Source organism: Lolium perenne, chromosome 7 (assembly GCF_019359855.2).
Source record: "Lolium perenne isolate Kyuss_39 chromosome 7, Kyuss_2.0, whole genome shotgun sequence".
Lineage (NCBI taxonomy): Eukaryota > Viridiplantae > Streptophyta > Magnoliopsida > Poales > Poaceae > Lolium > Lolium perenne.
In genome coordinates, this window is record NC_067250.2 from 216,554,377 (window position 1) to 216,570,461 (window position 16,085).

Sequence of the window (16,085 nt, forward strand, 5' to 3'; positions counted from 1 at the left end):
GGGTGTGGCAAGAGCTACTACAAAATAAATACCTAAGACATAAGACTTTATCTGAGGTGCAAGCTAAACCTACTGACTCTCCCTTTTGGAAGGGATTGATGGAGGTTAAGGGGGAGTTCTTTTCTAGAGGTTCTTTCAGAGTGGGGAATGGTCTGAATACCCGCTTCTGGGAAGATACGTGGTTAGGAAAAACTCCTTTAGCACAACAACATTCATCTTTATGTAATATTGTACATCACAAGAATGTAACGGTTGCCCATGTACTAGCTCAAACCCCACTCAATATTACTTTTCGTAGAGTGTTGAGTGGTAATAACTGGACTTCATGGGTAAATTTATGTCGCAAATTGATGAGGGTAAATTTGAGTGAAGATAATGATCGCTTTATTTGGGATTTTACATCCACATGATTATTTACGGTTAAGTCTATGTATGAGGATCTTATGAATGACTATACTCCTTTTTTGCGAAAATATCTCTGGAAAGTTAAGGTTCCTCTTAAGATAAAGGTTTTCATGTGGTTTTTGAGTAACAAAGTCTTATTAACCCTCACTGGCCTTTTGTTTTTAATGCAATAATTGAAAGTTTAAATTTAAAAGAGATTGCACTCTCTGGTAGACAATTTACATGGGCCAGTAGGAGAGAAATTCCAACTTATGAGAAATTGGATAGAGTTTTGGCGAGTGTTGAGTGGGAACAAAAATTTCCCCAAGTCACTGTGCGGGCACTCACAAGAGCTGGCTCGGATCATACGCCGTTGCTAATTGACTCCGGACATCATGCTCATCGGGGCAATAAACCTAAGTTTTCATTTGAACTTGCTTGGTTACACCAGGATGGCTTTTATGAGATGGTTGCTAATGAATGGGCAGCCGTTGCCCAGGGCGCCTCACCTATTCAAACTTGGCAAAAGAAGATTAGACACTTACGACGATATCTTAGAGGATGGGCAAAAAATCTAAGTGGAAAATATAAAACGGAGAAACAACATCTTTTAAGTATAATTGATACTTTAGATATACAGGCTGAATCTAATCCTTTGTCAGCTCTAGAAAGGGAACAATTAAAACGGGCACATGAATGTCTTAACAGATTGCGCCGTGATGAAGAGCAAAAATGGGCTCAATGAGCAAAAGTTAAGAATATCCAGGAAGGGGGGAATAACACAAAATACTTTCACCTAATTGCAAATGGCAAACATAGGAAGAAAATAATTTTCCAATTGGAGCAAGAAGAAGGAACTATAGTTGGAGATGAGAATTTAAAAACTTATATAACTGAATACTACAAACAATTGTTTGGGTAACCTGAGCATAACTCCTTCTCCTTGATGGAGGAGCGTGTGATGGACATTCCACAGTTATCACAAGATGAAAACACTTTTCTTATAGCACCATTTAGTGAGGAGGAGGTCTTTGAGGCAATTTCTCAGATGGAGCGAAATAAGTCCCCCGGACCTGATGGTTTCCCGGCTGAATTTTATCAACATATTTGGACTGTAATCAAGGTCGATCTGATGGCGTTGTTTGCACAATTTCATAATGGTGATTTGCCCCTCTATAAACTTAATTTTGGAGTCATTACGCTTTTGCCAAAGAAAGAGAACGCTGTTCAAATTCAACAATATAGACCGATTTGCCTTCTGAACGTGAGTTTCAATTTTTTTACTAAAGTAGCTACTGTACGCACATCTGGTTTAATTCATAAGGTCATTAAACCTACTCAAACGGCCTTTATGCCAGGCCGACACATTCTTGAGGGAGTGGTGGTGTTGCATGAAGCAATTCATGAAATCAAACGAAAAAAACTAGATGGGGTCCTTTTTAAGATTGATTTTGAAAAGGCATATGATAAAGTTAAATGGCCCTTCTTACAACAGGTTTTGAAAATGAAAGGTTTTGATCCTAAATGGTGTGATTTTATCAAACAATTCGTTCAAGGGTGTAGTGTTGGAATTAGAGTCAATGATGATATTGGACATAATTTCCAAACAAGAAAGGGGTTGAGACAAGGTGACCCTTTCTCACCTATTCTCCTTAATATAGTGGCAGATGTGTTGGCTATTCTTATAGCTCGTGCAAAAGAAAAGGGTCAAGTTGGAAGTCTAATTCCTCACCTGCTTGATGGGGGGTTCTATTCTCCAATATGCCGATGATACAATTTTGTTTCTCGAACATGATACTGAGAAGGCCATTAACATGAAACTGATATTGTCCATGTTTGAACAACTATCAGGTTTAAAGATAAACTTTCATAAAAGCGAGATTTTCTGCTTTGGGAATGCGAAAGATAAGGAAAATGAATATAGGCAGATCTTTGGTTGTGAGGTTGGTGCATTATCAATTAGATATCTTGGTATACCAGTGCATCATAGGAAACTTAGAAATTCTGAGTGGAATCCGGTAGAAAGTCGTTTGGAGCTAAGCTAGGTTGCTGGCGTAGCAAACTACTTTCTTATGGTGATCGGTTAGTGTTAATCAACTCAGTTTTGACGAGTCTCCCTATGTTTATGCTTTCCTTCCAGGAGATACCTGTTGGCGTGAGGAAAAGGTTAGATTTTTACCGCTCGAGTTTCTTTTGGCAAACAGACGATACAAAGAAAAAATATAGGCTCACCAAATGGAATATGGTCTGTCGACCTAAAGACCAAGGAGACCTAGGTATTGAGGTGCTAGAATTGAAAAATAAATGTTTGTTAAGTAAATGGTTGTTCAAAATACTTACTGAGGAAGGCATGTGGCAACAAATTTTATCTAATAAATATCCGAAACATCAAACCTTGGCACAAGTTGACGTCAAACCTACTGACTCTCCTTTTTGGAAAGGCCTTATGCGGGTTAAAAATGAGTTTTTTCGCGGGGGCTTTTTCAAAGTTGGAACCGGGGATTCAGTTAGATTTTGGGAGGACACTTGGTTAGGCAACACTTCTTTAGCACAACAGTACCCGCCATTGTATAATATAGTACAGAGGAAAAATATCATGGTCGCTAATATGTTAGGACAAACTCCTCTAAATATTACTTTTCGGAGAAATCTAAATGATTACAAACGGAATCAATGGCTACAATTATGTCAACGTCTTATGGAAGTTGAGTTGTCGAATGATCCGGATGAATTCAAATGGAAATTAACTGAATCGGGTAGCTACACAGTGAAGTCAATGTATAATGATTTAATGCAGGGACATACTATTTTCTTACGTAAATACTTGTGAAAACTGAAAATCCCTCTCAAAATTAAGATCTTCATGTGGTTTATTAACAACAAAGTTTTACTCACCCAAAGATAACCTAGCGAAACGAAAGTGGAAAGGGTGTCAAAAATGTTGTTTATGTAATGAATCTGAAACTATTCAACACCTATTTTTAACCTGTCCCTTTGCAAAAATTATTTGGCGCATGATTTATGTAACTTATAATTTGCCACCGCCGGCTAACATTACCAATATGTTTGGCAAATGGCTAAATGGGGTAGGCAAAACTGATAAAGCCAAAATAAGAATTGGAATATCCGCTGTGTGTTGGTCAATTTGGACTAGTCGGAATGACATTATTTTTAACAGACAAAAGGGAACTAATTTTTTGCAGGTTATCCGCCGAGCAGCATACTGGATTCAGCAGTGGGCCTTTCTACTCCCGGAGGATCAGCGGGACAGTTTGGCTACTGGATGCAACCATCTGCTAACGGTTACTCAGGACTTCTATTTCCAGGCTACTGGGTGGCGGCACACTAGTAGATTGAAAGATGCTTAGTTTGAAGTTTCTTTCTCTCTTTTTTCGATGGTTGATACATGTCTCAACCCTTTCTGATCCGTGATGTAAGCTTTATACTCTGTTGAACTCTGCTGAACTGTTTAATAAATGAAAAGGCCGTGTGCATCACATTGATGCAGAGGCTGGGCGATGCCCCTTTTCGAAAAAAAGATAATTTAACAAAGAGACAATGGAATGGGTGTACGAAATGTGTTTTCTGTGGGGATCAGGAGACTATCCAACATCTCTTTCTGGAATGTCCTTTAGCTAAACTTCTTTGGCGTACAGTTAATTTCACTTATGATCTACCACCTCCATTAAATATTACTAATATGTTTGGTAATTGATTAAATGGAGTAGATAGATAATCTAAGATTTTTATCCGTATTGGGGTTTCCGCCTTATGTTGGTCTACATGAAGGGTCAGAAATGATATTATCTTTAACAGGAAACATTCTTTTCACTTTTCTACAAGTTATCCATATGGTGGCACATTGGGTTCAGCTTTGGTCTCTCCTCTCGCCGGAGGGATAACGGGATGATATGGCTACCGGATGCACACGGCTCCTGATGGTCGCTCAGAATATCTTGTGCCAGGCTGGTTGGCGGCAATACTAGGAGGCTATGTTGATGAGTTCTCCTTTTTATCATGGTTTCTTTGCTTTGGTTGATTTTTGTATCAATCACTGATGGTGTTCCAGATGTAAACAACTTCTTTTTTTGAACCTTATTATTAATAAAGGGCCGTGTGCATCATCATGATGCAGAAACCAGGGTATATCCCCATTTCGAAAAAAAAATGGAGTCAACTCTCCCGTCAAAAGAAAACTACAATTTACTCTGATTGTTTTGCCCACGAGGTTGGTCCATGCGGCCAAAGCAAAAGCTACTCATTTTTTGCCCGGAACGGAAACGGGTCTCCGCGTCCTAGAAAGAGAACTCTGATATGTCCTTTCTTAGAAATGGTTATCGTCTTCAATTTCTCCCTATCTGTGGATCTCCTACTCTGCTTTCCTCTTCCCTCTCCGTCTCCCCCCCACCCCACCTTGGTGCGTAGGATGGACGGCGGGCAGGAACAAGATTTGGCGGCCATGGCAGCTGGTAATACTCCTTTCCTAACTTTTCTATTGGCCGTGTTATTGCTTATTGGCGAGCTTAATTGCTCTGTACATCGAGCGCGCGGGTAGGCATTTGGCCCTCTGGAATCTGGATATCAGCAGCACGGTGACGGCGGCGCTGTTAAGGGGTTGCATGACAGCTGAAGGTGCCGCTTCGTGGGGGTTTTCATGATACTAGTGATTGGTGGCTCCATGCTGTGCGCGCGCGCATACGACACTGTTCTATGTGTCTAGATCTGCCTACCGATCGATCGCTAGCGTGGGGGAAGTACACACGGATTGATTTCAAATAAGGCCTCAACTCCTCCCTTTAATTTGCATGCAGTTGATTAGTACGTACTCAGTTCACTTGAGAGCTTGCAGGCCTGAGGTATGGCACCGCTAGCTGGCTGCGTGTTAGTTGATAACTAGCGATCTGTTTATCTACTGCCAAAGCTTCTCTTAAATTAAGTAACAAATTAGATCTGTTATTTGAGAAACTCGTACAAGCATGCATGTATAATAACTTTGTCGTGGCATCGCAGAAAACTATCGAAGAGTCTTTATTGGTTTTGCCTCTACATCAACTGGGGCGTTCGAGGTAAAGGTACTGGACGAGGTTGCCAAAAACAGTGATGGTACCAACATTGGTCTGCTCTGGTGTCAATACACCCTAGGTCCAGTTAAATCTGTAAACATGGTCAAGGAAGGGAGCTTGGATCATCCAATATCAGAGGAACAATATATTTATCTTGCTAGTCTCAACAAGCAGAAGAGCGCTCTGGTAATTGAAAACTACTTCACAAATGAAAACAACTGTGGGTGTTTGGTAGTGGAGACTGTCAGTGGGACCTTGCAGTGTTGGCTTAACTATCTAGTCAAGAATATATAACATTCCATTGGTCAATCATGATGGGCGTATAATGCCAACACTGCGGAAGATCATCTTGTGAGTCAATTGCTGGCTACTTATTTGCATTTGAAGTCCTTTATATGTTTTGTTTCTTAACTTGATTAGTTGCCCACTCAAGCTAGATAGTTCTTCCATGATAATATTGATGTATATATATCCCTATATATATTGCCAACCCATTTAATTTCACAACATGACATGCCTTTTGTGCATCCACATTAGAATCTCTTTACTTTTATCTTCTAGCCTATCCATCCCGTGGCACATAACAAGTACTTTTTTTTTTGCTTCACAGATCTCTTTGTAGCTTAGTATACCATGTACTTGGCGAGAACTGGCATCTTCACAACCTTACCATGGATGACCTGTTTCTCAAGAAGCTTAATGGTGAACTTGAACTGAAAGTTCTCTTGTCTGATGGTAACTACCTACTTACACATGCCAGTGCTGAATTTGTATCTCTTCATTAATGTTGATGCTATCTAGTACATCTTTTAATACAACAAGAAGGACTGTTGACACCTGTTTTAATTGGGCTATGCTATGCAGTGAGAAAAGGGATTACACAACAAAAAAAGGACTCAACGTGGAAACATGTTAAGGACATCATCAACTGCTGTTTCTCAGTAAACAAGGTTGAACTGAGTGTTGAGACTAGGCGCTTCTGTAACTTCATTGGTCGTCAGACAAAGGATTTTCCACTAGAAAAATATCCAGATTCTTGGACTGATAGTGATAAGGTTGCTTACCTGCGGCTAATCCTACAAGCTGACATGAACGACATGAAAAGTTCGGTTATGGCATCAGGCATTGTTTGGCCGACCGGACATGATGGAGCCATACAGCCAATCTTGGAAAAGATAATAAATCATGATAAGAAAGCAGCAAAATATGAGTCTCATCCATGGCACTATATCCGACTTGCCCGAAATGTGACTAAAAGTTTTGACTTACCTGAGAGTCTAAAGGTTTGTTTGTGCAATGCAGCTGAATGTAAAGAATATAGACGATAACATTGTCTAATATTCGATTCCTAATTTTTCATTTCATCTGCAGAAAACGCTGAAAGTTGAGTCTGATTTCCTGAGGAAAATGGAGGAGTGGACGCCAACCATTTGGACAGATTTGTATGAAACTATTGGTAAGTGCCATTTCACTCCATTAATCTGTATATGCCAAGTGTTCTCTCCAAAAATTATAGTGTCAAGGTTGTAATAGAAAAATGGCATGCACGTCAGCTGCCTGTGTTGATATATCACGCCTGTCCTAGGCTCATATTGGATTCACATGTTTCCTAATGCTTCATTCTAAATTAGGCAGTTCTAATTAAATATCTTACTTTTGTCCCTACATTTCCTTCTTGATAAGGTCCTCTTGGATTGAAGTGATCAATATGGTGGGAAGCAAAATCTGTATCTGGAAGCTTATTCTGTGAAATGCTTCCCTTTAAAGATCCGGTTGTGCTTCATCGAGAGAGGATCGTATTGTTTTAGATTGTACTGCTAATTGCTATGTCGTCTCTCCGAAGACCTAGATTCAATCACATGGTACTACTTATGATTGTACTAATACTTGCATTGTCCTAGGAGATCCATCACCCCTTAGTACTATCCGTGGTTTTAGTTCTGAAATTAATTTTAATTCACAGACATGACTTTCTGTATGCACTGAAGATTCCATTTTCGTTGATTATCTGAAGGTATATATGATGCCCCCCCACGGGGGCCTCTGAGGCTATCCACGTTAGGCCACTCGGCGCGCGAGGGCTCGCCGCGCGGCTCAGTTTCGCGTTCAGCAGTTGGGCCACGTGTCATTGCACGATTGGGCACGGAAGTCCCGCGTGAGACAAAACCGTCCCTGGCCAACCAGCGATGCCGCACGAACCCTATCTGTATTTCCCTCCGCATCCTCCTCGGACGTCTCAGCCCCGCCGCAGGCCGCCTCGCCTCGCGCCCTCCTAGCCCCTCCACTACCTCGTGCGCCTCCGCCGGCTCCTCCTCCGCGCCTCTGCCGGCTCCTCCTCTGCACGTCCACCGGTTCCTCCTCTATCTCCTCCTTTGCGCCGAAACCCTATCCCAATCTTCCCGAATCCCGCAGCAGCCGCCTCCCTTGCTCCGGCGAGCCGCCGCTGGCCTCCTCTCCGGCGAGTGTTGTCGTCCGCGTCCTCCCCAATCCCCGCCCTCATCTCTCCCCCAATCCCCTCCTCCATCTCTCCCCAAATCCGCCCTTAAGCTACGACGCGGGCACGGTTGCTCTCCATGGCGGCAAGGGGTCAGCCGATATGATGCGTGCTAGGCAAGATTGAAAGTCCCAAACTTACCTGGACATCTTCTCCCATTGATTTATTAGTTTCCAGCTTAGTACCAATTTAGTTTCTTTTCCTTCATTTGTTCTTGTATGTATTGGTTCAGAAATATGGCTTCTTATTTCGTTTTTTCGTGTCCAGGTGCAGGTTAGTACCTTCCTATTTAATAATGTGCCAAGCGGAGGTAGTGACCCAAGTTGAGGTTCGTTCCGTACGTATTTCTATTTTTGTTGCTAACATGTGTGTGCCATTCATAGAGTACACATTGTTACAAAAATTTGTCAATGTAAGGGACAACAAGGATAACATGGATGTGCTTTGCCAGTTTATCTGTGTAGCCTCTAATGTTAGTGTTATTGTGATAGTGACTATATAAGAGTACCTAGAGATTGTTTGCATAAAAGCTTCACAACTCCAGCGCTCTCTTAGTCGCTTCTCCACCTTACTCTGAAGTAACGATTTAGTTTCTTTAAAAAAATGGAAAATCAGCTGCTACGTACATAATAGGTATCCGCAGGTATCCGATACGTATCCGCGTATCCGGCAGTATCCGATACGGATACGTGAGTTTTCTGAAGTATCCGTGCAACATAGCAAGGCAGTTCTTTTGATTAGAGAAAAAAAATGCTTTCAGAGGTCTGCTTAATTTTTATTTGTTAGTGGTAGTATTTTAATTTAACCAACTTACCGCCGAGTTAATAATATTTGAAAAACTGTCAAATACTTATTTTGTTGGCTGCAGCTTTTATATGCACTCTTTGTAAGGTCTTCAGGATATCATGCATATGCAGTTCAACCAGTCCTGTTCCTATAATTTGTGTATCGTCATATTCGAGAAATTTTACCATGTGATGTGATGGTGTTACCTTATTGCTAGCATGGCAGGGATTGCGAGGAGAGTTGTGCAGAGGAAGGGCGAGGGAGGACATGCCAGGATCTACAAGGTAATGTTTTTTGTACAATCAGACAATTTATATGTGATCTCTCTCCTCAGCTTATTGTGACATTTTTTTGTTTTACAACATGCTAATTTTCAAGAATAACTATTTTGTCTGAATGTTTTGATTTGCTCCATCATTTGAAAACATTAGTTAAACTGGATGGTGTTAGATATTGATTAAGAATAACTAGGTATTTTTCAAGAGTAACTAGGTAATTTTTTGTCTGAATGTTTTGTTTTGCTCACACACCAACCAAGTCACGGATGTTACTTCAGTATGAAGATTTTTTCATATCTCACCGTGTATATTTTCAGTTCATACATGTCTCCTAAAGCACCATTAGAGAAAAATCATCAAATTAATTTTATTATTTCCGTTCATGACTTCACGTAATAACAATGTGCCCTTCTCGATTATTAAATCTTCATAGTGTAGAGGCCCTTGGCATACTTTCCACAAGAGAATATCCCTTCATTTTACTCAACAGGTAGTATAGCACAGTTCCAACATGTGTGAAGTGGTTAACGAGCAAGTCATATAGCCTATCACATGAGCTTCAGGAGATGCTATTCTTAATCCTTGGCTATGAATTCAGTACATGTACGTCTGTATCCAAGGCAGTTTAATGCTCCGAATTCTCAAATTATCAATACATATCTTTGAGTATCGCTGCCAGAACAATCACTCATATTGCTTTTTTACTCTTCTAATGCAATTACTCAGTAAACATCGGCAAGAAAATTTCCTCCATTGGCTGCTGGATCGGAGCGGATCTTTCCCAGTGTGTTGATGGCCACAGCGGCAGAGTATTTTTCTCTTCCCAAGGCATGCGTGAGGACGAAGAGGCCATGTTTGATCCTGTGCGTGATGATTTCGGTTGTGATCTGCTGCTGGCTGTGGGATATGCTTGGACTGTGGATGTATGGGGTCAAGGTGCTGTGTGCCTTGCCCGCAACAAAGTACGGGATCTCGGTCCTTATATTGTTCACTGTAAACAGATCTTAAGTATATTTCTGTATTCTTCTATTGCTATATGACAATTAAATGTGTGGGGACTGGTTTCTTCGCTGCGAGACATGTCTTCATTTCTCAATATTATATATCTTGACTATTGGTTTGGAACAATATCTTTTAGATATAGAACATAATCGCAATATTGTTGTATCAAAGATGAGTTATTTTATATTCTTAGTGTTTCTTTCATTTTTATATTTTCATCGCAGTGGTACTAATCTTCAAGTTTCTCTCTCTTCCTCTCTTCCATCAGCAGCAAGTGAGCCCGTGGGTGGTGGTTGAGATGCGCAAGGTGTCGATGCCGGAGCTCTGGACGATGGCGCGGGCGTTGGGATAGAGGCAGATGGAGATCTTCTCAGGCGACCCTGCAGCTGGGAGGAGGAAAATCGGCACTAGCGATCCATGTGCCGAGGCTGATGCTGGTGAGAGGGGGCGGCGCACGGAGGGGCAGGCAAAGGAGGTGGCGCCTCTGAGGAGCAGTGCTCGGCTTCTAGCAGCGCAAGTACCTGGCCTCATCCACGTCTTCGCAGTCGCTGAAGACGACGGTACGTCCATCCCTCATCTACCTTTTATTTTTCAGGTTCTTCTTCTCTCTCTCTCTCTCAAATGTGTTCTCCTAAAAATTGAGATAAGAGTGGAGGTAGGCTCTTGTTATCCCGATCTAATAATTTGCTGCACTTTTGGCTGAGTCTAACCTTCAGTACCTGGTGAATAGGCTCCTATTGACATCATTTCTGGTGAGCTCCATTGCCTGGTGGAGCGAGAGATCTTTCTCACATGATAAGGCTGCGTCGATCCCTGATTTATTCACGAAGTACAACGGAGCTGCCTCTTTCTCTACTAGAACTCAATCCATTTCGCATATATGAAATAATCCATTGAAATGGCGTATTGTTTTGTAATCCAAATGTGAAGAGGTAGCTCTCGGAGGTCCACGTTAAGGAAATGACGGGGAATTTCAGCTGGTCTTATAAAAAGTATGTATGAACAATTAACTCATTTGGGATGCTAACACCCATTAACTCATTACATGGGGTGGTTTAATATCACATTGTTTGATTATCTGATGACTTCCATTGTGCTGCAATTAAATTCCTACATTTATGTTTCCATTATATGCTCCTTCCGTTAATTTCTCCTTAGAAATCGGGTGTTCAGCAGGGAGTACAATGCTGGTAGATATGACATGACCTGATGGATGATGACATCATCACGGCCATCTCAGGCATGTGGCAAACTCCCTCCTCACACTTGTGCAGATGGGACAAAGTTTTATTCGTTAGGTGAGTGCCTGTCTTGATAAGATTTGTTTTTCTTGCCTTGTGATTTCGAAGCCAAGATTACAGTTTGGTAATCCGTGGTTGTAGAAGACACGAAGAAACTAGAGTTGCTCTGCCACATAGCTGGCCAAGCGGCAATGCGTAGTTACAGCTATTGGAAATAGTACTGGTACTATGGAGATCCCATGTTCCTCTCTCTCTCTCTCTCTGATCCCATTTTCTGAATCATCCATGGTGTCATAATCAACGTTTTCTTGGTTTGTAGTTACAGGTTGCAATGGGGAATAATTACAACGGTTGATGATGATTTAGAAGTGTTAGATCATATTGACAATAATTGGAGTGGAATTGGTTTTGAGTAATTTATTTTTGGTTAGGGAATATTGTCAGATAATATTTATTAAAGAATTATAGAATTGTGCAGGGCCAGCTTTTATCCCTTGATGGTTCAGGGTTGAGCTAATTGTCTTTGTTATATGGTTTATTTCAGCTCACATAAAGGAACAGAGTTTGCATCTTCTGATTTTATGGGAATCCCGGAGAAGAACTTATGGCACGATTTGTCTCCTTCACTTGTCTTGAGTTGATCCATTTCTTAAAATCTACTCTGCCCTATGTTCGCCCCCAACGCCAAAATCTGGGGCTTCCCTCTCAAGGTTCAGGGAGGCGGTAACACGACATGTAGCCTGCAGGTATTGAGCCATACTCATGTAATTACTGTTTTCTTGTCATCAGCTATTGGTTATCATCACTCCAGTTTGCGATGTTCAATAATATACTCATTTGATTAATTTACCTTGTTGGTTATGCCATTTCTATAATTGTGCATTTACCATATGAGACCACATGTCCACATTTGAGGTTATTGGTCTCAAGTGATTATTATTCAGTGATGTTCCACATATATATATTTTAAACTTACTGTAGAATAGGATATCAACAAACCAGTATCCTGATTTATTGATTTTCACGTGTACATAAAGTTAATTTTCGTATATAGAAAATCCATGTAGTTTCCAGCGGTTAATTTTAACTTTTTCTTTCATCGCTGGTTAACATGGAGGTTGTTTCTTATGAAAATTATTCAGCCATTCATTTTGTGGATTTCATGTTAGAAATTGTTACCCTTCCTGAATAAGTTTTCTCCAAAGTTCCTCTGCTTAGAGAGCCATTGTCTATGGTAGATCTTGCTATTTATTTCTAGATTGTGCATGTTCTGTTCTAAATGTAGGAACAAAGTCGAGGTTTGTTGTCTGCAAGATTAAGGGCCATCCACCTTCTACCTATTATAGATGTTAGTAATAGAGCGATTGTAGGTCTTTTCTGTACGTGGAACATTTTTTTATGCACATGATTGAATGTTCATTTACTATAGTGTTCAAATTATGACTTGGTTTCTTAACATGTTAAACGTCACAAATCAGAGTGGATGATGTTCATCTGAAGCAAAATTTTGTATTATGTCAAGTGCCCCTCCCAAAAAAATATGTTCATACAATGAGATATCACTGTCTACATTGTTGGCAGACAAATATTCAGAATGAATGGTGGAAAACTGTAGCATGTTAATTTATTAACATCCAGTCAAATAAGCATCCATAATCTATTTGAAAGGAGACTGCCATGTCCTGTATCATGAAGTACATCTGCAAGGGCCTATTGTTTAGTGACCTGAAAATGTTCCGGTTGCACATGTAGAGTTAAATGGAGAGTAATGCTAAGTGAATATTTTCATATTAATAATATTCTATTTGAGAGGTTTAGAGGCCCTTAGTTAGTATTTGATGGTGGCTATGTCCAAACAAGTTTATTTTAAGTAATCAGCGTATAAATTACAAAGTTTTATGTTTATGTCTGAATATTTTGATTACTAAATAGAATTAGGAACTGAGTTTGTATTGTTTTTCCTTCGATCTGAATATGCTAAACTATCTTTCTGTCTGCCAGGGCTGTACAATTAGCAACAAAGCTGCCTTTTTCAGAGATGGTGTTAAATGATTGAGGAATCAGGTCTGAAACTACTATGCTGAATCAGTTGTTTTGCCAGGTAAAAAATTAGTTGTATCCCCAGTCTCATCTTAGCTTTATCTCTATGATAAATTATCTTGTCTATATCAACACAAAAGATCATTCTATGTCCATTGAGTTGGCTTTCATAGGTGGGAAATGAAGCTATCTGAAATCAGTTGATATTCTTACTATAGAAAATGTGTACCGTAGACCTCCTCCATTTGAAGTATTATGCAGATGCCTCTTCTTTTCTCTGTAGGCGCCTCTCTTTTTTATAGTCTATAATAAATAGACACAGTAGGCAACCTATATTTTATCATGCCAAATACCTTTTTTAAGTAAATAATGTGGCAGTGCACGCCTATGCGCAGTATGGCTACTTTCATTTTTAGCTTCAGGCATATGTTATAATTCTAGGTTTGGACAACAAAGATTAATGTTTAGCAACTTTATGTCCTCAAATTCTAGGATTTTAGTGGCCCAGTTCTTACTCAACATGTATTCTCTCAGATACATGTAAGAGATGAACTTGCTGCACTTTGTGCAGATCATTGATGTGATTATTGGAGTTCACCTACAAATTGTCTACCTTTACTGGTAAACAATACCACATATACATACGGTCTAACTCAAGGTTTTAGAAATTTAGAACCTAATTTTGTAGTTAGTGCCCCATCAGGCGCTGGGTTACATGAAGCTGGCAGTTAGTTTGATTGTGTTGCTTTGTCAGGTAATTTTACTACGGACAAGTACTGTAGGCCAGCTATATCCTTATTATGTTTTGATGTTTCAGATTCATTCATTGTCGGTTCCTCCTTCACCAGTACTAATATCTTTGTTACTATGGTTGTTAAATTCACAGATTCCATATATTTAGAATTTATTTTTTGTAATGTTGAGCAATTGTGTTCTTGAATGAATCTTTTATCCTTTTTTTTACTGTGATTATATTTTGCAGGTCCAGATAAGTATCTATCCAATGATATTTAATATCACATTTGATAGTTCCAGATTTTAGAAGATCATTTGGTGCATATGACTATGGATTTGGTAAGTAAACGGTAGTTTTACAACTATAGTAACTGTTGGGTAGTGATTACAGATGATGTGCATGACAAGGTGTATCAGCCTTTCCTCTTTATCTCATCTTATTGTTTCTTCATTTTTCTTTGTAAATGACAAAGAAGGGTTTTCTTTTGTAGCCTGCTGGAATTATCAATTACTAGAATATATAATAAGTTGTTTATGTTAATAGTTGGCACTTACTTGCTTTGTGATCTTTGAAAACTTTTCTTGCCAGAAATGATGCCGCTTTTGTTGCTATGCTAGATTTTGGATTTTTATTTTGTTTTCACTAATTATATCATCGGAAATTCAGATAATGATGGTAAGGTTTCAGGTAATACACGTTATACTTATTATCCTTAGAAATTGACATCCTGATGTTGCTCGTGTAACTGGGTATTGAGATCTTTATGATATTTTGTCACTTCAAGTTGATGTCCATGACCAGAACTATATTAGTAAAAACTAGGCCTATTTCTTATATATGTTTTATGTGTGTAAATGCCCCCTCAGTTCTTGTTTGTTGTGCATACATTTGTCTTGATATTGTTAAACGGACTATTCATGTGATGTTGGTTTGTTCAGGCGTACATCTGCGGTGAGCAGTTAGTTCAGGTCACTATACTTAAATTTTTTAGTTCAGGCTATTGCCTTTAAAAAGGTTAGCGGATCCCACTCCGGCCCATTTCCTGAAATTTTTTGTATTAGATTGCCTAATTTCACTTTCCATAATATATGCTCCTCTTTTTACGATTAGACAATAATACTTGAATTATTAGGTATTCTTGATGTGTCCTTTCTTTTGACCTGTACTGTATCCTGTTGTTATGAGTTATGACTTCTGCTATGTTAGGAGTGGATATTAGAGCAGTGCGTACAGGGAGGCTGAACTTGCTAGCCAGAGGAATGAAGTAGACAGTTGCTTTTTATTGTGCCATTATATTTACAACATAGGTCTATATTATCTATTGTGAGTATCAATGCCACTTCATACTTTAGACATTTACAGACAGAAAGCTTCAGCAGCATTGACAACTACTTGATGGAAGCATGGACCCGGCTAGGTGCCTCGGTTTAGATTTGTGGCCGGTTCAGGTGCTGATCAGTGCTGATCATATGGAGCATGTGTCTCCACACTGAAGCAGAGGCCTGCCTACAATCACTATTTCAGGCTCAAATCTGGTGGTATTTCTGGCGTTCGAAACTGACTCACAACTTGTGGTGCAAGCGATCAAGGGAAGCGAGCAAGACTTGGCTTGGAATGATGCTATGTTTAGGGAGATTAAATTTCAGATTTCATTAAACTTCTCTGTTCTCAGTATTTCATTGAATCAAGTGGCAGACGCCACGCTATGGCATCCTAGGACTCAAGAGACAGTAGGCATGTAGGACTGCAGGAAAGCGACTGAAAATATGTTGGGTTCTTTTGCTCCTCTTCGTCAACTAATAATTTTTAAAACGGATAATCATTCAATTTTATTTAATACTTGCTTATCATAGAAGTTTACGAATGTATGTGAAATGAATATTGACACAACCTCCACAGGGTCGTGCGCCAAGGCGCACATCAAAATCTAGTGAGAACAAGATTGCCCATGTAGGCATGCTCTAGAATGTAGCTACATACGAGGTTACCGCAATTCTCACAGTCCAGAATCTCTCCATCCTGAAAGTTCTAGTTATATTTGATGTACGTACACTGCTAGAA

At 39.8% G+C, this 16,085-nt stretch overlaps 2 protein-coding genes across 2 annotated transcripts; both read left to right on the plus strand.

Moving 5' to 3' along the window:
• Positions 1-4,748: 4,748 nt before the first annotated feature.
• On the plus strand, positions 4,749-7,413 carry LOC127314193 (uncharacterized). Its single transcript, XM_051344650.1, has 6 exons — positions 4,749-4,853; positions 5,395-5,798; positions 6,058-6,182; positions 6,312-6,730; positions 6,819-6,903; positions 7,131-7,413. The coding sequence occupies exons 2-6, from the start codon at positions 5,773-5,775 to the stop codon at positions 7,148-7,150; spliced, it is 675 nt and encodes a 224-aa protein (XP_051200610.1). The 5' UTR covers positions 4,749-4,853; positions 5,395-5,772; the 3' UTR covers positions 7,151-7,413.
• Positions 7,414-7,653: 240 nt separating this feature from the next.
• LOC127314192 (uncharacterized) lies at positions 7,654-15,808 on the plus strand. Its single transcript, XM_071823413.1, has 8 exons — positions 7,654-8,057; positions 8,209-8,269; positions 8,945-9,011; positions 9,732-9,967; positions 10,276-10,567; positions 10,738-11,994; positions 13,250-13,349; positions 14,271-15,808. The coding sequence occupies exons 1-5, from the start codon at positions 8,044-8,046 to the stop codon at positions 10,357-10,359; spliced, it is 462 nt and encodes a 153-aa protein (XP_071679514.1). The 5' UTR covers positions 7,654-8,043; the 3' UTR covers positions 10,360-10,567; positions 10,738-11,994; positions 13,250-13,349; positions 14,271-15,808.
• The last annotated feature ends 277 nt before the right edge of the window (positions 15,809-16,085 follow it).